At 57.1% G+C, this 27,718-nt stretch overlaps 2 protein-coding genes across 14 annotated transcripts in view; both read left to right on the top strand.

Moving 5' to 3' along the window:
- LOC310886135 (CCN family member 2-like) overlaps nt 1-19,607 on the top strand; it is a 43,109-nt gene extending 23,502 nt beyond the window's left edge. Inside the window, 7 exon segments of the mRNA XM_083810316.1 lie at nt 5,077-5,144; nt 7,077-7,153; nt 7,156-7,241; nt 12,262-12,475; nt 15,994-16,245; nt 16,944-17,152; nt 17,353-19,607. Coding sequence (XP_083666442.1) covers nt 5,077-5,144; nt 7,077-7,153; nt 7,156-7,241; nt 12,262-12,475; nt 15,994-16,245; nt 16,944-17,152; nt 17,353-17,664 — 1,218 coding nt within the window. The 3' untranslated portion in view covers nt 17,665-19,607.
- Nucleotides 19,608-20,756: 1,149 nt separating this feature from the next.
- Nucleotides 20,757-27,718, top strand: part of EPB41 (erythrocyte membrane protein band 4.1) — an 88,232-nt gene continuing 81,270 nt past the window's right edge. For 8 of the 13 annotated variants that reach the window (XM_083810306.1, XM_083810307.1, XM_083810304.1 and 5 more), the window contains exon 1: nt 20,834-20,949. The gene's annotated coding sequence lies outside the window, so the exon portion shown is untranslated. Of the gene's footprint in view, nt 20,950-27,718 lie in introns of all 13 variants that reach the window. The other 5 variants (XM_083810300.1, XM_083810285.1, XM_083810283.1 and 2 more) reach the window with 2 other exon arrangements.

Genomic DNA, 27,718 nt, shown 5'->3' with positions numbered 1-27,718 from the left:
GCCAGAATGACATCGTGCTTCTGGGGGTGAAACAATTTAAACTATAGAGATGAAAATTATTGGTTTCGATGACTTCCTTAAAAAAAACAGCAACAACAACATCAGACTGAGGCTTTGTAAAACTGTTTTGAAAGTGGCTGTTGCTGCATCTCTTGTGTAAAATGTTAAAACCTCTGAGCAGTCTATCAGAGTGGCTGTTTTACCAGCAACAGAGTGTTTTAAAGGCTGTGGCAAAAGCCGTGCTGCATAAAAAGGCTCTGAACTTAAAGTGCTTTAAGCAGGTTTGTAACAGTAATGCCGTTGTGCCTATACATAAAAGCGTATGAAAAAAGCAGCATTTGTAGACAGAACTAATAGCGTTTCACTGCTAGCTAATAAAACTGTCACCTCTAAATACACCAGGAGGGATTCTAACATTACACGAGTTTCTGGGGAAGGAGCTAGGGGGCAATTGTTTGGGACGGGGCTAGGGGAGGGGAGAAGCAGCAGGTTGTACTGAGGAGTAGCAGGCATCGTGCAACATACAGGCAGAGCAGAGGGTGACCAACTGCACAGCACTGACTCTGCTCCCATCAAAGTTCCACTGGATGCCTCGTGCAGGTTGCAGCCTGCTGAAAAACGTCATCTTCCTCAGCTTGTGGAAGTTCAGGCTGTCTGAAGGCAGCGATGGCTGCAAATACAGCCTCTTTCCTTAACAATTTTTTGTGAAATTATGCCATTTTTTATAACAAGTCTATTCGTGGAGCTTTGGACTCGTGTCTTTTTTAAACATTTGTGATATGAAATTTCTAAAAAATCTACTAGTGAGAAAACAAATGAAAAAAAAAAAACACAACAAAACTCAATTGTGAAAGACCAGCCTCACAGATGTGTGACTGTAAGGAAAGTAAAGAATTAAGAACATGTAAGTGAAAGTCTGACACCGCAATTCACAACTTACTTTGCATCATTGTTTTTGTGTCAGCGTATAACTTACAGCAGGCTCCGCAGATCTTTGGAGGAAGATCAAGTTCTGTAATTAGCAGTGAAATAGTTGGCTTAGAGCTAATTGAAAGGTGTCTGCATTCCAAGGCTAACACTCCCTTCAGCTGAGAGAAGTCTCTGCCTCTCTCAAGGTGCGAGACTTGTGTTAACGCTGGCTCACAATTACAGCCCCAAGGGCTAGAAAGCTGATCAGACTTGGTGCTGGGATTCATTTGTGCCATGCAGGAACAGGCTGGGGGGAGCCCTGCCTGGCCTGAACTTGTGGACCCCACTGACCCCACGCCTCTGAAGCCTGCCCCTCTTCTGCGTTGGGATCGGCTGTGAGAGAAACCAAATAACCCAAGGATCCCCTCCAACCTAAACTGATCACTGATTCCCTGTAACGGGCTGGAGCTTTTCCAAAGGAAAGGTGTGGGCTGGAATCCCAACCCCTGCCGAGGGAGGCACAGGTCCCGCAGGCCGCTCACCCCTCCAGGCCCTGCCAGCCCGGCGGAGCTCAGGGGCCTGTGGCTGCCTGTCGGGCTGGGTGAGGTGTGCGGCTGCGGATTTGGGGACACCGGTTCAATTCAGGAGAGCTGCTCTGAGGGGCCGAGTCCTGGGTTTTCAGGGCGGAGATCCCTGGAGCTTAGGTGGTGCCAGAGCTCTTAGCGTCTATGCTCACTGCACAGTCAGGGGGTTGCAGGCCCGGTGATTAATGCAGTAGCCAAAAAATAGAGAGACCTCTCTTTAGCACCCTCTCTTTCATAAGTCCTGTTATCGTGAGCAAGTCCTTTTGTGCCCCATCCGTGGAAGTCCAGTGAGGACCAGATCCTATAAAGGACGGAGTGCTTCTCAGGTACGTCAGAGGTGTGCACCAGAGAAGTCCTCTAGATCAAAAGGCCTCCTTAAATGAGCCTACCCAAGTCTGCCTTAACTATACCCTCCCTCCCTGCATTTTTCCTTCAGGATAATTAAGCATGCAGTAAGTTAAGAAGTGGAAAAACCCCAGGAAGCATCTATTTCACAGGTGGGTGCAGCTGACTCCTTCCTCCTGGGGCCTTTTCCTCCTGCGGATCTGTGCAAGCCAAAAGCCTGGGCACAAACGCTCCTGGCCATGGCCGTGATTCACAACCGTACCCCAGTTTCCCAGGCAGCAGGCGTCTCAGAAGATCGCTGGTTATCACGCTACCCAGTGGAGACCTGTGCTCGCCTGCGGGTGATGGGGACGTTGTTATTGCACCCTGCCAAAACGGGGGCACAGAGAGATTGCCCTTGGCTTTGCATTGCCCCTGAGGTCTGGTTTTCTTGGCAGACCATTGACCAGGTTTTTGGGCCCTGGGGCACTGCCTGCATGAGCACACCGTGGTGCTGAGCGTGTCCTGGTGCCCAGACTCCCTCCGGGTGTGGGGCTGCAGCCACGGCCGGGGCCAGAGCAGCCCAGGTTAGGCAGCGAGGCTGCAGCAGGGCTGCCTGTCCTACCAGGGCCTCTAGTTCAGGGCCTGGCTGTGCACAAACTTCTGCCCTCCTGGATGAAGGGAAATGGTCTCTGCTCACAGCTGTAGCTATCAAAAGCTTCACCCCTTCTGTAGCCAGGATCCTTCAAGGAAAATAAAATATGGTAATGTTTGGAAAGGTGTTTTTTTTTTGCCATGTTTACAGCAGGTTGCAGCCGGCCGGGAGGCAGAGCACACAAGCTAGGCAGAGGAGCCCTCGTTGCAGGATCTTGATCATTATTTGCATTATTTGGGTGAAATCCTCCTGCCTGCGTTATGCAAGAAGTCGGGTCAGCTAGCTGTGGTGGTCCTTGCTGGCCTGAGAGCCTCCCAGCTGGCTGTGTCCTGGGTCGGGGCGAAAGGCCAGATTTCTCACAAGAACAGAAACAGGGCAAAAGGGAGGGAGAGGAATGTCAAGTGCTCCGATTCAAACCCAAAGCCTGCTTTTCTTTTCTTTCTAAGAGCCCAATGCCTGTGGTACGCTGCTCTGGGATGCCTTCTCGTTGCAGTTACGTCCTTAGAGGTGGTGACTTTCTTACTCTTCACCTGTTCTGAAGCAGGTGAGCAGTATGGTCTGGGTAACGGTGTTATGCATCGATCGATGGGGTTCAGTGTCGTTGCTGGTAGTCCCCCTGGGTGCCCTCGGTTTTGTGCTCCGTGGTAAGCTGCAGAAGTGGCTCTTTGCCTCCTGCTGTGATCAGGCTCTGGGGGTACTTTTTGTCTGGCAAGCTCTGTACCTAAGCACTGTCTCTTTCCGAACTTGCCAAGAGGGTTTTTATATATTTTCTTCCTTTATAAGGGCATCGAGAAGCACTCCACCCATCCCAAATTTTGTGACCCTCGATAGTCTTTGATTTCACAGTAAATCCTCAAATACAAAGGAGTGTTCCTCCCAGCACTAAAATAACCAGAGACTTCATCAGTGAACTCTGCAGCCAGGGACGAAATTTGTGCTGTGCCTGGCTCCCATAGAAGATGGGCACAACAGCATGCCCTCAGGCCGTAGGATCTGACGAGGGAGGCTGAGAGGGGAATCCGAGGTCTGCAGAAGCCACAGGGTGTTGTCTGTGCGGTTGGGATCTCATCCCAAGGCTGTGCTGAAGCGGGGAGGGAAGGCTTTTCCTGCCCTTGCCATCCTCAGGGCAGGGTAACCTTTCCCACTCAGGCTGGAGTCGGATGTGCTGCAGCATTTAGCCTTTCCTGAGCTGTGATGCTGCCTTTGTGTGCTGCTTTCTCGTGACAATTCACACTAACATCATGGTACAGTTGATGCATATGGAGCAAAGGAGCTGGATGGGGCCATCAGAAGGCAGCTCAGGAGCTCTGGTCTTCCTCCACTGATTATAACGAGAGCCTAGAGAGATTAGACTTCTCTTGTAGATGCCTTAATTAAGTGCTGAAGGATTAGGTGGCACGAATCTGATCCCAAATGTCTGTCTAGGCTGGGGCTGAATTAGCATTGAACTTGAACTGCAAGGAAGTTCTGGAAGAGACCACCTCAGCCAGGGGGTCAGAGTGATTACTTCTGATCCACTCCATCGGTGGCTTTTGCTCAGACCGGCCAGCCAGGTGAATAGGAACCGTCCTGGAAGGAGCAGTCCTGAGAGCCACCAGCGTGTCCCATGGGTGACTGAAGGGCTGGGAGGCAGGGGACAGTCCTGGCGGACTGGCACCATGCCCTTTACCATGCTGCTTGCTCTGTTTTTTTTATTTTGGTTTCCGCAGGGAGAGTGCCACTGAGAGAGATCAGAACCAAAAAAACCCTGTGCGTTTGCCTTATTTTTATTCTTTAAGCTTATGTGATGTTTAGCAATTATCTAAATGTCGTCTTCTTTAATTACCGTGAATTCAGGAGAGCCACTGGCTGGGCAGGGTGAGTGAGCCCAGAACGTAACAAGGTGAATTAAACACCCAGTATTCTTTGCTCGGGGGAGATTTTAAGCAGGGTTGACATCTTCATCCCTTCACCTGAAACAGCTCATGCAAAAAGAAGAGCTGGAAATTGGTGTTAGCTTGGGTTTTTTCTCCCTTTGATCATTTGGAGTCACTCAGCCCTCGTGTTCTTCTCTTGGCTCCTGGCAGGTGACATCCTCGCTGGGGTGAGCAGCTCAGCTGCTAGCACCAGGGTGAGCTTGGGTTGTCCCAGTGCCCTAAGAAAGGATTGGGCCACGGGCACAGGATGCTCCCAGGGATCTCCAGCTAACATTGTCCGTGCCCTGCTGCTCCCTGACCTTTTTTTCAGCTTGTAGTAAAAAGGTGCCTTTGTGTTAGACTTGGTCTGGGCTCTGAGAGGCATCATGGGCTTTTCCATCCCCAGAAATCCTCATTTGGAGGGTCCTGGCACAGCGCCTGGCGCTTCGCAGTGAAGAGCCCGGGGCAAGGTGTTGGTTCTGTAACTCTCTAAAGGACCGCGGGCGTCCAGCCGCTCGTCTCTGGGCAGGGACGGGCACAGCAGGCTGGCAACGGCAGAGGTAAGGTGGCTTGGTGGCGGAGCAGGATTGCAGCTCAGGACTCTTCGCTTATGTTACTGTCCTGGGAAAGTGAAGGCAGTCAGGTGGATGATGATGAGTGGCCTGGTAAGGGCGTTTTATAATTTAATTATTCTTTATTTTTGTTGTAGGTTGAAAACTTAATCTGCCGTTGTATTGCTGGTCCAGTGCTGAGCATTCTCCGCAAAGCTCCTGACAGGTGAGTGAGTATTATGGTTTTGCTTGAACAGTTCCTTCGAGGTCATGCAGCAGGTTTACATCAAAAGCAGAATTTGGAAAATCCCAGCTCAAGGTGAAACTGTTGCTCTTGGGCAAGGAGCAATACATGAATCGATCTATGCGTTAAGCACTGTCCTTTCAAAAATACTCAAATATGACACTTTCAAGTGCCCCGTACGGTTTGGAATTCGGCTGTGGTTTATGTTCTTGCCGTGTGAGATGAAAACAGAGGTGTGTAGCACTTTATCCCTGTCTTATTTATGAGCTGTGGGAGAACATCTTGCAAAATGTGAGCAGCTAATTTTAGGCGGCAACATAGCTTAAGGTGCCAAGCCTTCCAAAAAGGGAAGGAATGTATATCCAGCTAGACAGCCTTCAGCTCCGAGCTGCTCTAGGGCACTGGACATTCCTGCACCCCCAGGACATTAAATCTCCTGCGTGCAGACAGAATCTTTAGTTGTGACATGAGAGGTAGCTGTTAGGGAGGTGATTGTGAAATCCCTCATCTTACAGAAGAGGAAAAGGAGGTGCATCTGAGGTGTTTTGCACCGTGCTAATGCTTTCCAGCCCCAAATCCCCAGGAGCTTTCCAAGTGTTAATTAATTAAGAGTCAGAGTTGTCTGATTTCAGCAGTGGACAAGCAGCAGCATAGGGAGTGGGGAAGCTGAGATGATTTGCACAGAGACCTAAAGGGACTGGAATAAAATGCAGGGCTCGACTGCCAGCTAACATGCCCTATACTTGGAGGGGGGGAAAGAAGGAGGCTGAATGTATATGACCTGCTACACACTCCCTGTAGTTGTCTTTGTCTGCTGTCCTACTTCCCAGCACACTCTGCTTGGATGTGGTAGGGACCCTATGGCACAGCACGTTCTGTGTATGCTTCTGCCCTCTGCTTTATGTTGGCCCAAAGTAAGGTAATACGCAGTGCTGGCATCACTTCTACCCTGGGAAGGTCCCCGAGCCAAAGGCACAATTCCATCTTTTAAGGCTACTCCGTGCGCAGCGCAGAGGATCACTGTCCGGTACCCAACCTGCTCTGTCCCATCCCAGGCCAGCGAGGACTAAGAGTGCCCTCTGCTGCACTCATTCTCCTCGTCTTTTCATGGCAGCGTTGTGCTTGCTATTTGAGAATAAACAAACCAACTATTTAGTACACAAAGCAGCTCTTTCATATTCTAAAGGTCTTTTTGTGCAGGTGGTGCAGAAGCCAGGTTCTGTATTTCAGCAGCGAACAGAAAAAATCATGCCCTGAGATAAGACCGTGTGCTATCCTGCATCAATCCTGAGGCACAAATAAAGTGCTACAGGGAGCTGCTGTCCTTTATCAACAACCTTCACCCCGTCGCTTTTCATTGCCTCGTAAAACAAACTGCTCCTCGTTGCGGGAGTCCAGACATCTGTCTTCATAGTCATGAAGCTTTCATTTCTTGGAGCTGGTGGCGGCAAGCGCTGGTGATGCGCAGTCAGATGTGGTACCTACTTGCTGCTAACAGTGCTGAACTTTCCATCTCGCCCTCCTGTTCAAAGTGGAAAAAAGAAATGCGAGCCATAAAGCTGTCCTTATTCAAGTTCCCAGCTCTTGCAGCCAAAAAAGAATGGATGTAAGTAGGGGGGGGAGCTCAAGAAAGCTGTCCCAGGCTTCATACTTTTGGAGTTAGAGGGATAAATTAAAAAATAATAATCCTGCTCTTACTGGGATGTGATTTACCCATGTGGAAAGAAACTGATCTGCAGGCTCCGCCGGCAGCCCCGTAACTGCCAGGGCCACAGGAATCTGCTCGTGTTCCCTGGAATTTGGACATTTTTTGTTGCACCCATTTCGGGTTGCTTTCCAGATTGTCATTCAAGTGCGGGGCACGCCCCCTCCAGGAGGCTATTTAAAGAGAAGCTGATGTGCAACTTTCTCCAGAGAGAGACGAGAAACTCCGAAGGAGAAGGGAGTGAGAGTGAGCGAGTCAGCCAGCAGCCCGAATCCCCTCCTTCCCCTTGACTCGGGATGTCCGGCAGCGTGGGGATGGTGACCTGGACCCTGTTCCTCCTCCTCCTCCTCCTCCTCCTCCTCGCACCTGGCTGGGTACGTATTGCCCTGCAGCCGCTCCGTTTGCTCCCTGGGCATTGCAGCTTCTTGCTTTGATGCATGTGAGCGCTTCAGGCTGAGTACCCCTCCGCAGCTGCCACCTGCCTCCGGAGGTTTCCCGGAGCGTGGCTGGTAGCAGGGCAGCGCAAACGCGCGGCGTAACTCATCGCGCTCGGGGCTGCGCCGTGCGTGACGCCCGGCATCTCGGGATCTCTGAGCTCCTGGCAAACGTGGATGGGTTTTGCTTCACTTCGCTCCTGGGAGCTAGAAGCCAGCCCTGGTTTACGAGAGGGAAGGACTGGACAGAGAGAGGGGAGATTGCTGGGTTTACAGCACTGCAAGGAGTAGCCTCATCCCAGTTTCTTACCATCATCATCCTCCCCCAGCTGCCACTGAATCTACCCATTTGTCCCTGAAAACAGTGATCCGAGGAGGAAATTAGACTGCAGCCTCTCCAGGGCAGGGCTTGTATCTGGTTTTTTGTGTAAAAGTGCTTGCACAGAGCAGCTGATTCTGCTTACGACTTGTGTGTGCTACTACAGCACCAATAATAGCAGGAACATTGCCGCAGTCATTAATGTCCTCGTTAGCATGAGATCTAAATTGCAGTAAGGGCCTTTCGGATTCGGGAAGAAGTCAGGTTCACAGGCAGAGCCGCTGCTTTGCCAGGCTGGTTGCGCTGATAGCTGCAATAACGTCTGGCTGATAAGCTCTGATTGCTCCTGGCAGCGCTCAGCAACGTGCCAGCCCCTGGCCTTCCGGGAAAGGTGTCCTGGGCACCTGGCACAGCTGAGATCCGAGGGTAATTTCTGCTGTTTGGGGTCGTCGTCTTGTTTCTTGGGCTGGCAGCATCGTGCCAGCCATATAAACACCAGCAGTGAATCGCGTGGCTGTGTCACTTCATCGCTGATCAGGGATGCTGTCACTTGCCCTAAACCTTGGAAATGGGGTTTTCGGCTTTCTTCTATTCCAAGCTCTGAGAGTGATGTTCAGCGGACAGAACGAGGAAATGAGAGCTCTTCCTCCTGGATCTGCCTCTCGGGGTGCTCGGAGGTGAGAGCAGAACCAGGGTGCAGGCAGTTAGGTTTGGCTCAGCCTGGGCAAGTCTCCGTGCCTCTGCTCTCTGCCCGTGACATTGGGGTTGTGGTTCTCGCCCCTGGGAAGGGGCTGTGCACGGGGCGCTGCCACAACCTGGGAAGGTGCCTCGAGCCCTGTGGTGCAGGGAAGGCAGGTGTTATCCCTGATAATTGGGTGTTTGCGGCATGTGAATAGCTGTGTTTTGACTGCTTGTTCTATACCAGGCTTGGAGTGTGAAAGAGAACCAATTATGTGTTTATTGCATTACTTCTACCTCGCAGCATTAACCCCTGGCTCCCAAGGCGCTTTTCAAGCAGCTAGCTCAGCTTCAGAACGCTGCTTCCCAGCCCTTTGAAGGCAGTCGTGAGCCCAAATGCATTTTATAAGTGCTCTTTGGTTTGGCCCTCTGAGCTGGTTCCCTGGGCTCATATGGACATAGATGAGGAATGAGAAGCCATCCCTGGCGGTGCCACTTTACTGCTGCAGCGGTGTGGGCTCGTGTCCCCCAACTCACACCTTCACCAGGGTGTAGGGGAGAGGTTTTAGGTGAATGTGAAGCAGGAGGCACGTTCTCACCTCTTTTCCCCCCAGGTAGCTGGGTTCAGCCCGCAGGGCAGGCAGGAAGCTCGTTCGGACTCAGCTGAGCGGACAGGACCCGGGAGGAGTGGTGGGGAACACGTGGAGCACAGACACGGGATTTCTCTGGCCAGGATGAGTTTATTCCCACTGGGGCTTGACCATCGCTCAGGGTCCCGTGAGTGGCGGGTTCACACGTGGTGTTTGAGATCAACACGAGAGCTGCCAGCAAAGCCAGGAGCAGCGAGTCAATATTCTGGGCTTTAGCCCTAACTCCATAGCCTTGGTCTGTCATCCTGGTTCCACTGCTCTTCAAGTCCCCTGAAATATGTTAACAGAAACAAGATCGAGGCTGTTGTGAGTCTGAAGTTAGTGGTGGTAAAAGAGTGTAGTTTTAGGGACAGACCTGTCTGCAGAGGGGAATGAAATGTCAGGTCTTTAGGTGGAATCCCTCCGCACCCAGGTGCTAGGTTAACAGTTGGACTTGGTGATCCTGGAGATCTTTTCCAACCTGGATGGTTCCATGATTCCATGAGATGTTGGTCTTTGTGTTTGGGTTGGTAGCAGAGCCTGAATGTGAGCGCTTGCAGTTCTTTGGGAGCGTTTGGGTGGTTTCCACGCGGTACTGAAACAACTCCTAGAAGCAGCCCTTGAAAATAACACAGGCTGGAGAGTGCTCTGTGGAAATGCAATATAATCCATCATTTAGGCTCCTTGAAATTGCTGTGAAAGCAAATTAAGTAATGGAGAACTCTAGGAAGTTGGTTCGACGTTGACTTTCTACCAGCTGTTCCCAGCTCGAGGAGTTCCCCTCGCCAGCCAGTTATCCAGTGCTCGCGGTCGGGAGCGCACGAGCCAAAAAAGATTTCAGCTCATTCTCTGCTCTCCTGGGCCCGCGAGAGGAGCAGGAGTTATAAATAGCACGAGCTGACTTTGCTCAGCAATAAAACAAGCAAACAGGAGTCCCAACACACCCTGAGGCCAGGTGGACGGGGTGAGGAAAACAGGCCCAGCTGAGCTGACTGGTAGGAAAATCTCTAAATAATGAAAAAAAACCCTGCAAATGTGGCTGAAATGGGCCTGTTAAGCTGCGCTTTTTTGCCCGGGTTGGGGAAATGAGGCACAGAAGAAATAGGGGTGCAGTCAGCCAGCAGGTCTCTGATCCACTGGGGGTCTGAACCCAGATGTCATTGTGCTGAGAGCAGCCGTAACGCAAGGAGGAAGCGGAGCTGATTGTAAACAGAAGGTAAAGCCAGGTGGGCTGGTTTCCTTGGGTGACTTCTCAGAGGAAATAAACAGCACCAACGATGATTAATGAAGGCAAGAAAGAGAATTCGGTTGGGTTTGATCCCATTGGATTCTTTGTTGTCCTGAAAGAGGTTGTTTTGCTTTGGCTTTCAGTAGGAGAGATATTTTGAGAGTGTTTCTTTATATGGCCTGTGGCTGACATCGCGCTGGAAAATGCTTGTTGTCGTTGTTTTTTTTCAGTGCATGAATTGCATCTTAATATAGGCCCCGTGTTAGGAATGCTTTGCCTCTCTTATGATCTCATGTGCCCCCCACCCACTCATTCATGGTTAAATAACACGTCCTCTTGGCAGCTCCGGCTGCCGCATACATGAAGAACAGTAGGAAAGCAGTTCTGTATTTTTAGCGTCTTTTAATGCACTTCGGCAGCTGGGGAGGGCTCCAGATGACATGCCAGCTCGCAGCGAGTGGTCCGAGGACTGCAGCCTGAGAACAGCTGGGCTGCAGGCAGCAGAGGCTTAGTTCCAAAATACTTTGCACCGGGAGTTTTCAAGGAGAATTGTGCTGGTTCCCTCCGAGCAGGGTAAGGCTCTGGGAGGTCTTGTGAGCGGGGATTTAGGCTGATCCCTTTCCTATGCCACACTGCGGCGATTGTTGCAGAAGTGTAAAGCAGTTGGCATCTCCTGCCCCGTGTGATCTAAAGTCAGAACAGCTGCTTTGGGCAGCAGTCAAACAGCTGGAAAAGCTTTACTACTGTTATTGGTGACAAACACAATATCCAAGGAAGCTGTTTCAAAGGCAAAGGCTGGATAGGACAAAACAAGTGCAAGCAGAGCTGTACCAAGATGGTTTTTGCCTCCTGGCTCTCTCTGATCCAGGTGTCCGTCCTCCCCCAGTGGCTGCAGCCCCTTCCTGGCTGGATGTCTCGGTCCCGTTGGGCTCCCTCCTCTCCACCCACCCTGTTTGCAGCTCTGAGCGCAGATGCACGCGTCGTGCACGAGCTTGCAGCGATGCAGGACCCCAAAATGCCTCGCAGGTGTCAGCTGCCATCATCTGCACGCAAGGGTTGTACCAGCCCTGCGGCAGCTCCCCAGGGCAGCGCTGCGGGTTGGTGCCCTCACGTCCCTCTGAAACTACCTGGGGAGCTGTAGCGGGCAGAAGCTGAACGGAGGAGCAGGGTCAGCGCCCGGATTTTTCCGAGGAGGTGTAAGAGGATCCCAGAGGCCGTATGCTTTGCACCTTTCACAGCTGTGGTTTTAGATCTTGCCCAAATCTGGGGACACGCAGAGCTGAGCCTGGTGCATGCACTGCGAGCTGATTCAGGACAAGGAGGCCGCAGAGGGAGGCACTGGAGAGCCCCTGGGATTTCTGCAGAAGGCAGCCCTCCTCCAGCCACAGCCGCGTCTCTGCTCAGCGTCTGGAGTGGCCCAAAAGCCACGGGCGGGCTCCAGCAGGTGGGCAGCCCTCGGGAAATGCTCCAAGCGGGGCAGCCGCCAGGGCCCAGGGTCCCAAGGAGGGTTGCTTGAGTATGCTCCCTGCAAAGGGGAGGGGAGAGCACTCTTCTGGGAAGACCGAAGACAGCGCAGGATCCAGGGGGCAAAATGGGACTCTGGGGTGTTTCGTTCAGTTTTCAGCCCGGCTGGTAGACTTTGGGCAAGGCTTTTCTCTCCATGCCTGGCTTTTCTCATCGTTGGGCTGGATCTAATGATGCTACTGCAGAGCGCTTTGATGTCTTCTCCTGAGCAGGGCTGTGTAAGAATTGCTCGCTGCTCGTGCTTGCTCTTTTATTGCTTCCAAGGCAGCGGGGGGCTGAGCTGCGCCTGGGACTCCAAGCTACCGCTTGCCCCGTTTGTTCTGGCCCTGCTCCCCAGAGGCTCCTTTTCCTTGAGCTCCAGGTGAGTTAGGGATGAGGAAAAGACTGGCCTCGTGCACCCCTGGGAGCTGCATGTGCTGGCTGCACCCCGGGGCACCCCGGCGAAGCCGATCTGCCCTCCCTGCTGCCGGGGGCTGCGGAGGCGAGGGGGTGGCCGTGCTCGGAGCAGCTTCGTGTTTTGCATTTCTCTGCCTGGCTGGCTTGTGGGACACTCACTCTCTCCGTGGCTTGTCTGCCCTCCAGGTAGAACCGCAGGCCTGCACGTACCCATGCCAGTGTCCCTCGCAGCCTCTGCAGTGCCCTGCTGGCACCAGCCACGTGTTGGATGCCTGCGGTTGCTGCAAGGTGTGTGCCAGGCAGCTTGGCGAGCTCTGTTCCCTTCAGAAGCCCTGTGACCACCACAAGGGACTCTACTGCGACTTCTCCAAAATCCACAGAGGCAGCGGGATCTGCTTAGGTGAGAGATGTTTGTTCTGTTGTTGCGCAGTTTTCCCGTGGCCCCTGCAGCCCCCCCAGAAAGCCCCCGGCGCTCAGAATTTCCCGCAGCGCTTGGGGATTCAGCCAGCGTCACGCTGTGAGACCTGTGCCAGTCCTGCGAGTCCACCGATACGCACACAAACTTCTTCCTTCTGCAGCGAAGGCCGTTTCCAAAGGCACGGCTGGGGGCTTGGGGCTCCCCTCTGTCCCTGGGACGTTACGGGAAAGCCTCTAACCCTGTAGTGCCTGCGGGTAAATATCAGCCGGCTGGGCTTTTATTGGAAAGTGCTGCTGCGTGTAAAACCTCACCCAAAATCTCACTGCCTTGCGCTGGAGATCGGCATTTTGCACTCGACTGCTTACGTGCAAGAGGCGTAACGCATTTCTGGCTTTAGCACCTGGGTGGAAATAGGTGAGCAGGTCGTTTGTAAAACAGTGTGCACGTGGAACCTGAGAGTCACCGAGCCAGGTAAACACAAACACAGACCTGTTCTCCCCAGGTTAATCCTGGTGCCTCTTCCCAGCATAGAAAGAATCGTTGCTCTGGTCGTTCAGTAGCTATTCTTAAAGCATGCAGAAATGTATTTTGGTATAGAAGGAAAAAGTGTATTCTGTCAGTCTCCTGTTCTTTGTTAAAACCAAGACTTACCTGCCCGTCTCTGCCAGGTGCTGACTTTTTTAATTCAAGCTTTTCAAAATAGTTAGGAAGACCCGAGGGCAGGAAGGTCGGTGTGGACACTTTGGGAAGTGTTCAGCCACTGCACGTGGCTTCTGTGGAAGTGCTCAGACTCCGACCTGAGGCAGGGCAGTTGGGAGTTCTGGGGGAACCACACTGTCTCGCAATGCCAGGATCACATACAATTGTTTCTTTTTACCCTAATTAATGACTATAACTTGTAGAAGGTGTTTTCTCGTTCTTTTTGGGATGTTTTGGTAAGTTATATTTCATTTCTTTCCCCGGTTATTGTGATCTTTAGAAGCCACGTGAGCTTCCTTGTGCTTTCTGTAGGCATTGGTGCACCTAAGAGCTGATGACTGAAGCTCAATAAGGCCAACGTAGGTCTGATAATACCCAGTGGGTGTAAACTGCCTAATTAAGGCTGGAAATGAAGTGTGCCTTTGCAGTAGGAAAGGTAGCTGAATCACTGGGATGATTTACTCGGGTGTGGAGAAGGCCCCATCTCAAAGACTTTGCATGAAGACTGGATGTTTTTCTTAAAAAAAAAAAGAAAAAAAAAAAGAAAAGAAAAAAAAAGAAGAAAAAAATTCTTCCTATTCCCTGTGAGGTACGGGCTCGATGCACAGATCTCAGAGTGAGAGTCGCAGCTCTCTGCTCTGTAGAAAATCAGACTTGAAGGTCACAACGGTCTTTCCTGCCTCTAAATGAGAAATAAAGATCTTCACGGCGAAAATCCCAGGTGAATACAGAGCAGGAGATCTCCCTGAATTGGACCGAGGATTTGGGACATGTCCTTGGGTGATATTTTTGTAATGTCCACGCTGCTCTCTTGGAAGATGGGGAATTTTGGAGGCAGCGAAGGCAGGTGAAGCTGAAGTGATGAATGCAATGAATGGTAGGATCGGGTTGTGTGAGTAGAGAAGAGAGGGCTTAGAGGAATCCAAATCGGAAGATACGGGGAGAGCAGGAGGAGCAGAGAGGTGTTAAAATAGCATGGGGAAAGCTCGTGGGTTGGGTGCCAGGGGTGCCAAATGGAGCTGGTAAATAGCAAAGAGCCCCCTCTGCCCACTGCTGCCATCCCTTTTGGTGCCGTATTGCGTCGGGTCAACGGGAAGGTGAGGTCGCCGTAGGGTAGGAAGAGGCATGACGAAACGATTGGGTTTTGAAAATATCATAAAATCCCCGAGCAGGCTGCCACGCGTTGGGTGGGGAGGGAGCGGCGTCAGCGGCTCCTCGGGGAGGGAGAGGGCTCAGGCTAAACAAGTGAGAGAGGGTTTAAAAATAAGTCTGAACGGCCCCGCGGAGGGAAAGTGGACGGCTTCCACTCTGATGGAAAAAGTGAGGGGGTTGAAACTTCTCAGTAAGAGCACAGGAGTATTTTTATACCAATGGCACTGAAAAGAGCTGCGAGTTGAGATCCAGCGCTGGTGAGAAACGCGGTAGCAAACCAGGAGGATTTGTGTCCCCTCGAGGACGAGGAGGGATGGAAAGAGGCTCGTTGTTTGGGCCAAACACTTGGTCGGAGACAATGTTCTGTTCCACGGGCAAGCAGGACTAAGGGGAAAATAGATCAGGTTTCCTGGTAAGCCTCTTCAAGCCGCCAAGAATCCTTCATGTTGGTTACTTCCCAATAAATGTTTGCATGGATTTTTTTTTTTAGGGGTCAGAATCGCAGAAAGCGGCAGCTGACTGTCCAAAAGCAGGATTTCTGTCCTGTGAACAACTTCTGAGATTTCAACATTTCGCTTCAGACTGAAGACAAAAAAAAAAAACAAAAAAAACTTTTCGCGAATTTTTTAGAATACTTGTTTGGCTGTGCCAGAACTTTCTAATTTGGTTATACCAAAATGTTTCATCTTGATATTTATAGTATCTAAAATAATTACTCAAGGAAAACGTTTCCCACGATGGATACTGTCCGATGAGTATTTTGGTTTAGACACGAGCTATTGTAAGAGCATAAAGGAAATCTTTGGTATCAAGTTGAAATGCTTCAGTTGTTTCTCATTGAAAACATTCACAAAATTGGTCTGTGCTTGCAAAGCTTTTAATCAAATCAGAATTTTCTGCTGGAAAACTTCTACAGAAAAACTTTGGGCTAATACAAATGTAAGAACTCGTGAGCGTTGTTCACACCCGCAGACTGAGGATCGCTCCCGTGTGTACGATATCGTCGTGATTCCCTTTTTTGCTCATTTAAGTTTTATCGGGAAGGAGTGAAAAACTCAGAGGAGGGCTGGCGGGGAGAGGTCTAGAGATCAGAGTGAACTGAGAGAGAAAAATTCTGGCAGGAAGGAAGACCATCAGAGGAGCCCAAAAGGTCATAAACTCAGCGTGGCGTTTTGTAGGTCACCTTTAGATCTGTGGGAGAACTGCTCTTAGGAGAAGCCCGTTGCCTTTTGGCCTCTTAGGACAACTAGAAGCAGAGCTGCTGGCTCCTGTGCCTCGAGGAATGCGTCTTGCACAATGCCACGGGCTGGGCACTCTGAGCCCCCCGGGGAGACCTCTGACTCGACGCGGAGGGCTGTAAAGAGAACGCGTCGCTTGGTGGCTCATCCAAGTGGGGCACAGGGTCTGGTGGAGCGCTCTGGGAGGTCTGGCGCGGCTGGAGCCACTTCCACAAATCAACGTCAGTAACATCCTGGGGTCAGGGGGCCAAATGCTCAACGTGCCAACTTGTGCTGCAGCCAGCCCTGGGATCGCAGAGTCGGGGAGGGTCCGCACGTGGGGCTTGCCCCTCGCCAGCAGCCCCTTAGCCCCCGAGGCAGAGGCCGTGCTGCCAGCCCCTACCATCAGCTCAGCTTCTCCTCTTCCTCCAGCTCACGAGGGTGCAACGTGTGACCTGCTGGGCAAGATCTACCACAACGGGGAGAGCTTCCAGCCCACCTGCAAGCTGCAGTGCATCTGCATGGACGGGGCCATCGGCTGCATCCCCCTGTGCTCCGACGACCTGCGGCTGCCGTCCCCCGAGTGCCCCAACCCGCGGCGGGTGAAGTTTCGCAACAAATGCTGCGAGGAGTGGATCTGCGAGGAGGGCAGCAAGGAAAACCGCTTCGAAACAGCCATGGCAGGTGAGAGATGGGGGGGCTGCTGTGACAGGGGCAGGAGCGGTTTGCTGGGGGATAGAGGCAGAGCCGAGCTGCCTTCAGTCACGTCTTGCGCCACTTGAGCTGGTGACAGCTCATCCCCTGGCACAAAGCGAGCAGTCTCCTACTCATCGTCCTCCAGAGCTGCCAGGCATCTGCTGGGGACGCGTGGCTCCTGTAGCACCCTGGCCTGAGCGTCTTGCAGCACCTAGAGCGGCAGAGGGAAAAGTCGGGCCTCAGAGGAGCTGTGAGATGGCAGGATTGAACCAACCTCCCTGGACGCTGCCCGCCCCAGCTGCGTTCCCAGTTAGCTTCATCTGTTCCAGGCTGAGGGACAGAGGTGCAGCCTTCTGGGTGCGTGGCTGCGTTGTGGGCACAACGCGTTGAACTCCAGAGCTGCTGAGACCTTAATGGCACCGAGGGGAGGCTCACGCGCCCCCTGATACTGCAGCAGAACTGGCTGCCATCAGACTGTGGCAGGAGCTGTCCCTGTGCTCGCCTCTGTGCTCCTTCTGCCAAGAGCCGAGCACCTCGTGGGGTGGGTCAGTGCCAGCTGCTCACCTTTGCTCCTGTCCCTGAAGAGCTGGACCAAGCTGGGAGCAGCCACGGTCGTCTGCCCGGCTGTGTGCCACGCTTTGTCCCAAGCCCTGAACCTTGCCTTGTGTCTCTTCCTCTTGGCTCAGTTTTCAGGGAGGATCCAGCACGCAAGCCGGAGCTGAACAACGTGCAGGAGAACTGCTTGGTGCAGACCACTGAGTGGAGCGCCTGCTCCAAGAGCTGCGGCATGGGCATCTCTGCGCGGGTCACCACCAACAACCCCCAGTGCCGCCTGGAGAAGGAGACCCGGCTCTGCATGGTCCGGCCCTGCGACTTCCCCACGGAGAAGACCAAGGTACCGGCTCGGGGAGAGGGGACACGACACCGGGAGTGCCAGGGACCACCTGGTTAGCTGCTTGTAAAGCATAAGCCTCTCTTCTGGGGTTTGCTCCACTGTCTCTGTGCCTTCCTGCCCGGAGACGGACGGTGCGCAGGGCTAGGTGGGCCTTTTGTCACATTCCTGTTAGCCCACTTGTTGCTGCTCTCTCTCCCTAGAAGGGGAAGAAGTGCGTGCGGACCCCGAAGCCACGCCAGAGCCTCCACTTCGAGTTTTCGGGCTGCACCAGCACCCGTTCCTACCGGCCCAAGTTCTGCGGCAGCTGCACGGACGGCCGCTGCTGCACCCCGTACGTCACCAGCACCGTGGAGGTGGAGTTCCGCTGCCCCGAGGGGGACTTCTTCCAGAGGAAGATGATGTTCATCAAGATGTGCTCCTGCCACTACGACTGCCCCCGAGACAATGACATCTTCCTGGCCACGTACCACCGGAGGATGATCGGAGACCACGCCAAGACGGAGCGGCAGTAGCCCCCTGCGTGCCAGATCCACGGGCCAAGGTGTCAGGAGGGCTCTGCAGTGCTTTCGTGGCTGTGTCCCGGGACATCGCAGCCTCTTCCCCCTCTGTGAGGGGCTGTGCTCTTCACGGCAGCGCCGTTCGCCACCAGTGGTCCCGGTGGCTGTGCTGACAAGCCAAGGTGCCTGGGGGAACGGCCCCTCCTGTCCCAGGCTGCTGACCTGCAGCCCGTGGTTGCCCAAAGGTCAGCGAGGGAACTGGAAACAGGCTCGAGCTGCAAACTTGATCCATGTTCCCACAGACAAGACGGGAGAGCGGATCAAAGCCGCATGGCTCCAGCCTGTCTCCAGCTGAGAGCACGCTGGGTACAGTTCCCCGTGGCCGCTGGCCTGCCAAAACCGTGGCAAACCCAGAGAATGAGACGGGGGAAGTCCGGGAGGCCTGAGCTAGCGCAGGGCTCTGCAGCCTCTTTTCCAGCAGAGCGGGGCTCTGGTGGGTGTGGATGCGAAGCGTCTTGGTGAGGAAAGTGGTCCTGGCCCCCTGCTGAGCCTTTCATTTATTTTTGGCTAATTGGACCCAACAAGTTGTCAAAATCTCTCCCCCATCCCTCTGCCCACCTTTCCCCCTGCCACCTGCTTTCCCATCAGCAGCTTTGTTCCAGACCAGTTTGCTCCCGGAGAGGCCGGATCCTCCACTGGGTGACTTGTCCTACAGGCAGCTCCAGGCTCTTTTTTTTTTTTTTTCCTATTCAATTCCTTTTAGCCTCACGTGCCCAGGAGGATGACAGCAGAGAGGCAGAAGGGAGCAGTGAGCTGTGCAGTGTCCTCGCAGGAGCCCTGGTGTGGCTGGCGGCCTCCTCTCCCTGGTGCCTGTTTCAGACCCAGGGAGCTCTTCCAGCATGAGGCGGGGGTGAGCCAGGCTGCCTGTCTGAAGCGTGTCTCCTGGGGGGGACTGCTCCTGGCAGATTTTAGCGCAGCGAGGAGCGTTTCTGTGGTCCCAGTCTGCAATCACTTCAGAAGTGGCCGGGGGAGCCGGGCTTTGCTGGCTTACGCATGCCCGGCGGGGCTGCGGCTGCGTTTCGGCTCTGGAGTCTGCTGCCTGTGGGTGAGGAGCTGGAGGAGCACGGTTCAGCTCATTCATCTCCCTGGGGAGTCTCAGGGGCTGGCGAGAGCAGTGCCTGGGTTTGTAAAGGGAGCGGGGCTCTGGAGTTAGGCAGGGCCAGGGCCAGTCCTTGGTGCTGGGGTTCTCCACGTTCCCTGCTCACCACGGACCCGTGCTGAGCCTCGCAGCCGGTAGCGACCTGGGGCCGGCCACCGGCGTCCCCGTGAGCCCCCGGCCAGGCTGAGGCTGCCCCGTGCATCTGGGCAGCTTCGTGATACCTGCCGAGGCCACCGGATGCATTTAGTCTGCTGATTTCAGCAGGAGCATCCAGGTGAGGGCCTGGCCTTGCTCCTTAACCCTTCCCTGCCTTCACCCTTCTATCATCACTGCAATGAATTCCTGTCCCAGCCGGGCAGGAGCAGGGGCTGCGCTGCGGCACTGAGCCCTGCCCCATCACCGCTCCCGTTTTGGGGCAGAGCTCGGTGTCGGAGGAGAAACCGAGCTGCTCACACACCTGGCCACCAAAACGCCGCCACGAGGCCAGCGTCCTGCATCCGCCCCTCGCTCTCAGCCTGCGGAAGCTCGCGAGCCTTCAGCCTCCTGTTACGTGTAATCAGTTATAACTGTAAATAATTCGCAGGATTATTTCTGAGGTTGTTTCTTTCCTTTGTAAAGCTCTCTGTACAGTTTTTGTACCCTGTTATCACAACCTTGCTCGGGGCCTCTTCGTGATGGAGATTTTCCCCTTGCCCTCCACTTCGGGTCTTGACTTTTCTCCTGCTGTTTACACGGCTTCTGAGCGTAAAACTAAGCTGAGGCTGCATCTCCCTCGCCGCTAATAAATCTATTTTGTATATCCCTGGCAGCATCCGTCCGGGCATGGCCCCAGCCCCTGGACCTGCTGGGATCGGTGCCCTCAGGGCTGGCAGCAGAGGGCTGGGGGGCCCAGGAGGCGTCCTGTTCCCCCTCCCAAAACGCAGTGGTGCTGGGGGCAGCGTCACGGGCACCTGGGGGTCCCCAAAGCGTGGGTGCCGCTCTGGGGGTGACGAGCAGAGCCCGCCCTTCGCTGCTTAACGACCTGAAGCCCTTAATACCCGGTTAAAAATAACCCCGGCAGCAGATGTGAGCAGAAGTCGGCGATAACGGGGCCAGAACGCGAGGGACTTTGTGGCGGCTTAGCGGCTCATGAGGCCGCTGGCTCTGCCCCCTCCCAGGCTCCCTCTGCTCCCTGGGGGCGAGCCCCCAGCGCCCCAACTGTGCGCCCTCGCTCCTGCTGCACCCAGCCTTTATGCTTTGGGATCCCAGGGAGGAGTTGCTGCCATGGGGGATTTTTGTAAGGTTTTTGATTACCCCACTGGAGGCCCTGTGCCTCCGCCTCCTGAAGTGCCAGTGGGAACACCAGGGCCCCCTGGGGGCAGCACCCCCAGCCCTGGGGCCGCGCTCCCCGTGGGCAGGGCTGGGAGCGAGGTTCCGGAGGCTGCTGGGGTCGAGGCACCCAATGTGGCCTCCGTCCTCTGCGGCACAGTGGCAGCACGAGGCCACCTCCGGGGCTGTCCTGGGGCCCCACCGCCCATTATCGGCCCTTATCGCCCACCGCCTGCGTGGCCGTGATAACCAGGGCAGGGCCCTGGGTGGCTGCTGGGGATAAGGCAGGGTTTGGGGGTAAGGCACGGTTTGGGGGGATAAGGCAGGGTTTTTGGGGGTCCTCGCCCTGCCGAGGAATGAGCGGCTGAGGCCGAGCCTTGGCCCCACGAGAAAACACACAGAAATCGCTAGAAATGAGCCCCAAACCTCCCCGAGCCCGGTGCCCTGGCAGAGGCCGGAGCAGGGAGGCCAACGCCGGGCCTCCGCGTGGGGAGGGGCCGGGAGGACCCCGGGGGAGACCCCGAGGGGATCCCCGAGCGCTCCGCTCCTTATATGGTTCGGCGACGTCACGGCGGCGCTCGGAGCCCCGCGCCCCTCTCGGGGACATCCCCCCCCCCCCCCCCCCTCGCCCCGTGACGTCACAGCGCCACCTGCACGCCCCGCCCACTGCAGCGCCGCGGCGCCGGCCCCGCCCCCCCGGTGTCGTGGGCGGGGCGTGCGGCGAGGAGGGGGCGTGGCCTGGCGGCGCGGGAAGGCGTGGCGCGCCGTGACGTCACGGGGGCGGGGCCGGCGGCGCAGGTGGAGGCAGCGCGGAGCGGAGCGGCCCCGGGCCGGTAACGGCGGGGACGGGGGGGGGGGCACCGGGAGGGACCGGGGGGTTCCGGAGCCGGGGGGGGGGCGTGGGGTGCTCAGGGGGTGCCCCCCGTAGGGGGGGGGGGGGTCCCCGGTGGGGCCGGGCCGGGCACGGGGTGGGAGCTGCGGGGGGGTCCCGGTGAGCACGGGGGGATCCCGGGGGTACCCCGGGGGTACCGGGGGGCAGCCCCACGACCCCCCCCAAACTCTGAGTCCCCCCCCGAGGGTCCTTCCCCTGCCCGGGTCCGGCTCCCCCGCGCTCCCCCCCCCGCCCCGTGCCCTCCCAGCCCCTGCCCGCAGCCGGGTGCCCGGTGCCCCCCCGGTGCTCCCCCCGGTGCCCCGGTCCCTGCCGGGCTGCCCTAAAGCCCCGCCGCCCGGTTTGTCCCCGCGCCGGGCGCTTTGCCTCCCCGCTTCTCCTTCCAGGCCGCGCTGTCGCAACCCGGGGAGCGTGCGGCGGCACCGAGCGTCGCCACCGGTCCCTGTCCTCTCCCCGCGTCCCGCCGGCCTGTGCGGCCCCGGTGCCCCGGTGGGGGCTCGCCGGGGCCCGTCGCTGTCTTTAGGGCTGTGTTGCAATGGGGGGGGTGTGCCTTGGCTCGCCGCTGCGCCGCAGCCGCCTCCATGCCGCGGGGTTGCCGTACACCCAGGCTCTCCCCCGGGGCCCAGGGCTCCGAGGCCGGCAGGGCCGGTGTCGGGGCGCCCGGTGCTGCGCGGGGACTGGGCGGTGCTGGGCCCAGCTCGGCACGGGGCTGGTGGCAGGAGACCGGTGCCGTGCCCTGCGTCAGGTCACGCTGCGCGAAGGGGCGCCTTGCCACAGGGCCGTGACTTGGCACGGGGCACGCTCGTGTCCCCCTGCACCAACGCGAGGAGAGCTGGGGGGGATGGCTGGGATGGGGAGGCCGGAGGGGCAGGAGTCCCTGCCAGCCCTCCGCTTTCCTGCGCTGAAGCAAGTTGGGGTCTTGCAAGGTGCTCCCCAAAACCCTCCCTGCCCTCCGCTGCGCCCATCTTGAGGCTTTAGCGGAGGCACGGCCGCGGCTGAGAGCCGGGGCCGGTGCTGCTGCTCCCCTCCGTGTCCTCTTTCCGCTGGGTAGCCGGGTTAGTCGTGGGAGTAACTTGCGACCGTGCCAGAGTTTCAGGTGACGCGGGGCTGAGGTTCCCTGCGCTGCGTAATCCTGCCTTCACCCTGCGTGTGCCCGTGGGTGCGCAGCTCCGCTGCGCCTGCCCCCCCAGGCAGAGCTTGGGTAAGTTGGGAGCGGGGCCCTTTGCCCCCCTCGGGTGCGCAGCTCCTCTCCGAGTGCCGGATCCTGCTCAGACGTGTGCTTCCCCAGCTTAGCTCAGCGCCGCGGTCCCTTGTGTTCCTCACCCGACGCGGGGCACGTGCTGCTTCTGCGAGTCGTGATGGAAACGGGGAGTTAGCGGCAGCGAGAAGTTCCTCCGCGCATCCAACTCCTTCCCTGTGGCTGGGCTCGAGCTCTTCTGCCTGTGGCACGAGCCTCCCCCGGCTGCGCGCTGTGCCTTCCCTTTCCCTTAAGAGCATCTCCAGGCCTTCTCGAGAGGGTTTGAAACCCTGCCGAGACGGAAAGTGCCTTCTCATCCGCGGCGGGGCCGCTCTGCGACGTGATCGGAGCAGCCGCCGCCTCCCGGTGCGCAGCCTGGCTGCTGCGGGAACTGCCTGCGAGCAGCGGCGCCGCGCCGCACCGCACGTCCCCGGTCGGTGCTGGTCGCTCGGAGGGCAAACGGTGTCAGTGGTTCTCCGAGACAGAGGTCGCAGATCAAATACCCGACAGCTTTTTTCTGAGCTTCATCTGTGGCCGTTCCCCGGGAGGAGAGCGGGCCGCTGACGGTCCTTACCCCGCAGGGCAGCATCCCGCTTTTGGTGCGGGGCGGTTTTAACTTTGCTGCACGTTCCCAGCTGGCTGTGGGAAGAGGCTGAAAGCTGCGGGTTTGGGGTTAAAAGCAGCTCTTGGCCACGCTGGGTGCCGTGGGCTGGAGGTGTGGGAGCTGCCTGCAGCGTGATTCAGGAGGGGGGATGGACTCACCCACCACCACCTGGAGGCTTCCCGCTCAGCGTGCTGCCCAGAAAGGCTCCGGATCCGCCAGCGGTCCCTTCTGTGCGTTTTGCTTCCTCCAGTGACTCGTGCAGGGCTGAGTCAGGCCTCGCGGGGAGGTGCTGCAGCCTGCTCGCTCAGCTGGGAACCGTGCAGGGGCAGCTGGCCCTGGGGATGTCCCCGTGGTGCAGCCTCATGTGCTGGCTGCGAAGCCAAGGCTCAGCTCGCAGACCCCGCGGTCCCTTGTGCCCTGAGCGTCGGGACTGAGCCACCCTGTCCCGTCCCATCAGGGTGGGCTCCGTGGGTCCCTGTGCCCCAAGGCTTGCAGGGTCCATACGAAGCGGCCGGCCCGTCTGCCTGCTTTTCCCCACTAGAGGCTGCTGATGAACAGAACATTTTCTTTCCCCGGCTCTGATGGAGCAGCGGGGGCTTGAGTTTGCAGGGCCGAGCGGGTGGCGGCTGCCCGGAGCATCCCGGCCTGGGCTTTCCTGCTGATTCACCCTGGAGATGCGGCCAGGTCCGGGGCACGTCTGCTCCCCCGCCAGGCCCACAATAGATCTCTGCACTTCATTAGGTCTCAATTAGGCAAACGCATGGGGTACGATGACATTGCCGGGGGGACGCGGAGCCGCAGCTGATGGGATGTGTGGCGCGGGGACGCCAGCTCCGTCCCTCTGCCTCGGGGGTGCCCCCGGGCTTCTTCCCGCTGGTCGTGGCAGGGCGCTGAACGTGCGGTGAGCTGAGCCTTTGGGTTGTTTCCCGCAGGATGTGTGCAGCGATAACCGCTCACCCCTCCAGCATATCCCCGCTGGCGGAAAAGCCGAGGGTTAGCTGCGCGTCGGGAGGAACGCGTCGCCCCGGGCGCAGCGCGGCGGAGTCACAGAGGAGATTCTTCTTCCAGGGCAGCTCCTTGGGACCTCGTGCTTGGGCAGGCTGCTAGGAAAGCAAACCCGGACCCTGGGAAGGTGATTAACTACGTAACAATTACACGTGAAACGAAAGGTGCCGCTAGCTGCGGTGGAAGGTGCCCGAGCACCCGGGGCGGGCGTTGCGCGAGCCCCCGCTGCGGGGCGAGGGCAGCGCGGTGCCAGCTGGCCTCGGCGCCGCTTCCCCGGCAGTGGCAAGGCAGCGCTTTACATAATCTGGCACTTGCAAAACAAGCTCGAAGGCCTGGAAAATCCTCCTGCTATTGTTGCTGCTCAGAGTGTGCTAAACTTCCTGGTTTGGTCTGCAGGTCTGATTATTTTCTTTCTTTTTTTTTTTGGGACTGCAGTGGGGAGAACTGCCCTTAGTGGAAAGAAAAGGGCGTTTGTGGCGTTTAATCCGCGCCTGCTCCTTAGATGAAACTATTTGTGTTGCTCACAAGAGGTTTTGAGCAGCTGCTCGCAGCTTTATGGGGCTGCAGAGGACTCTTCGTCTATCCAATTAGCACGGTTTGTCTGCTGTCCCCTCCCGATACCCCTGGAGAAAAGCCCGAACCATCAGCCGTGCCTGCGGAGCGCCGGGAGCGGTGCACGCACACGCCCCAGCTGGGGCCCCCGTGCCGAGGCTGGTCGGGCGCAGAAGGGGCCAGGTGAAATGGGTTTGCGTTGCCCAAGCCTCCCCCTGCTGTCCCGGGAGAGGGAAGGCTCTGAAGCTGTCCCTCGCTGGGGGTTTTGAGGCGGAGAGGTTGGAAGGGAGCTTGGAAAGCGACCCAGCCCCGCTCCAGCCCGCGGGCTCGGCGGCGCCTGGCCCCTCAGAAGTGCTTCAGGCTGCAGGGCCTGCCCCTGCTCCTCCATTGGCTCATCCTAAAGCCCTTTGCCAACACAAATAAAGCTTCTGACGTCCTCTGCGCTGTTCAATTAAATTAATGAATCCTATTAAAATGTTCTCTGCTCCTGTTTGTAAATGGGTGACTAAGGAACCGGCGTTTCCCTGCAGCTCCTGAGAAAGCCTTGTTTGCTGGCGAGGAATGAGGTTAAGTTCTTGCTGGTCCTCTTAGCAAGAGGCAGCTTTTGGCATCCCGGTAAGCAGCAAAACAGGAGGAACTTAGGCCTGACGGCACAAACACGTCCCCTGAGCAGAGGCAGCCTCTAGCTCCCCTCGTGTAGGTAATTACATCTGGCCACGCTTGACCCGAGCGGGATTTGAGCAGGAGGCGTGAGGCTGGCCGCGTGCTGCGAGTCTCCGGAGTGACCCCGCTGCCACGGCGGTGGGTTGGAGGTGTTGCAGCCTCCTGGGAGGTGCAGAGCAGCTCGGAGCTTGCTCACAGCCTGGTGAACCTGGTATCGGTGCTGAGCCCTGCTCGGCATGGCTGGGAGCCGCGGTGGACCAGTGCCCGGAGCATCGTTGCAGCCCTTAGCTGTTAAAGCAGCTGCATCAAAGCATTCGAAGGCTGCCTCTGCGAGCTGATGGTTTCTGTACCTGCTCTCTAAAAGTCCTTGGGGATGGGGTAAGCGTTTCTTGGCATTTTAAAACCCAGGAGAGCTCTCCCCCTGCATCAGGAGCTCGTACCAGGGCGAGCGCCTGTCCGGAGTCGCCTCCGTGCGTCTGCACGAGCTCAGACACTGAACACGCAAGGAGCAGAGGCAGGAGCTGGCCCGGCCCCGCGCCACGTTGGGCTGGGACGTGACTCGGTGCTGGAGGCGCGCGTGCCGTGGGGTTAAGCCGCTCCCGAATGGCGCGGGTCGGCCTCCTCCAATCTGCGGCTGCGAGGCCCCGCTGCGGGCTGGCAGATGGGGTCGGCGCCGCCTGGGGATTTCCTCGGATGCAGAGTGGAGGCTTTTAATAGAAAACGCGGTTGTGTGAGCCGTTGCCTAACCCGAGAGCTGCCCCTGAGAAATACTGCCTGGCGGCTGGGCGAGAGGTCCGCTCCTTCCTGACTTTTCGCCTGGTTTGGAAGAAAAATAAAATAGGGTTCGGAGCCGTCGCTGGGGATGGCAGCGGGCTCAGGAGCGGCGTCCCCGCCGGAGGCAGCCTGGCACACGTTACCCGGATCAGGAATGCTGCTCGGCCCCGCGTGCCGGTCCGATCCTTGCCGGCTGTGCAGTGCTGACAGATTCCTTCCAGGAACGGCGGCGGGGCCGCTGTGGGTTTCCCTCGCTGCCTGCTGCCAGCCCGCAGCGCCCCGTGTCCCGGCGGCGGGGAAGCCCTCGCGGTCGCACGCGGCTCCGGCGCCCTTTGATCCACCCGAGCTGGCTTTTGGTGGGAAAGCACAAAGAGAGCCAAGCGCGGGACGGGTCCGTGCTCCTTTTTCCTGGTGCCGGTGCTTTTCCCCCACTGCTGCAGCAGGAGGCAGATGCGGTTCGGCAGCTGCCCGGCTCTGGCGGTTTGCATCTCGCTTCCCCTGCAGCCGCCTTCGAATTTCCCAGCTCACTGGCCCCCGTGCTGCCGAATCTGGGTCTGTTAGCGGAGCTCAGCAAACCTCGGTGGCTGTATCCCAGCGCTGCACCTCCAACCACCTGGCAGCGCTGGGCTGGATGAAGGAGCTCATTTGCGCGGGGCTGTTAATTCTCTGTGTTTTAATCTCCGCGACCATCTGTGTTCTTGCCTGGGCCGGGGAGACGGGAGCTCTTGGGATTTATTCCAGGAGGCGAACGCGGAGAGGACTGTTTATTCTGCGTCTGTTGAAAACTGCCCCGGGTCAAAGCAGGACAGCCTCATTAGCTCCGGGAACAGTTGTTCCCGCACCTTCAGGCAAGGAAGCCTCCGTGTGGCAGCGTCTGTCCCCAAAACGCATTTACTGAAAATGAGGGTCTTCACGAATGCTTTCCGGTGAGGCTCCGCGATGGTGCCTAGAGGGCTGCGAGGTCCCTCCAGGTCAGGCTGTGTTGGTCTGGGGAGAGGCAGCATGCTGAAACGTCTCCTGGCCACCCTAAAAGCCCAGCCCCGGGCCGCAGCAGCCTCTGGGGTGTGAGCCTGCCCCCCCGGCGGGTGCCGCATCCCTTGCCCCGGTGAGCACCACGGCTGGAGCTCGGCTTTGGGCTTTAGGAGCTCCTGCTGAGACCGAGCTCCTCAGACAGCGGTGCTCACCCGTAGCTCCGAAACCAGGTACCGGTACCTGTAAGTGGGCTGCGGCAGCCTCTCCAAAGAGACCCGTGCAGGCTGCTGCTGCCGCCAGAAGCTTTTTAGCAAGCAGCGCCTGAAGTCTTCCTCCGTTTGGGTTCTCAGGTTGTGGGTTGAGGCTCTGCAGCTGCTTGCAAGAGCCCTGGCCAGGCTCCTGGTGACCGCGGGCCCCGCGTGCGGCACGGGCAGAGGCTGCTGCAGGGCCCGGCTCTGTCGAGGAACGCCCGTCCCGTGGGGCTGCACGGCCTCTGCTGGGGCTGCCGCCGACACACGAACCCAGAGGGAACGATCCCTGCCCTGTAATTAAGCTCTTCTGCTCCTGTTCGCCGTGCTAATGAGCAGTCTCGCAGATGTGCTCCTTGCAGCCACAGTGCTCTGAGTCCCACGTGTGGCTTGGAAACTGGAGGTGGCTTTCGGAGAGACATCTGCAGGGGGCGAACCCAAATCTCCATCTCCGTCCCAAATCGTGCGGGCTGGGAACCTTGGATTTAAAAGGCTTTTCCCTGAGTGTACCTTAACGGACTGCACCCTTGTGTGCTGTAAATTTCTCTGCCAACGTACACCTTGCCTCTTGCTGTGAGGAAAACCCTTTCTGCTGGCGGGGCTGGGCGAGGTGGAGGTGTTTTCCCAGCCTTCAGCTGAAGGGCCGAGGCTGCCTCTT

The sequence above is a fragment of the Anser anser genome (genome assembly GCF_964211835.1).
Source record: "Anser anser genome assembly, chromosome: 24".
NCBI lineage: Eukaryota > Metazoa > Chordata > Aves > Anseriformes > Anatidae > Anser > Anser anser.
This window is presented reverse-complemented; position numbering and strand designations above follow the sequence as displayed.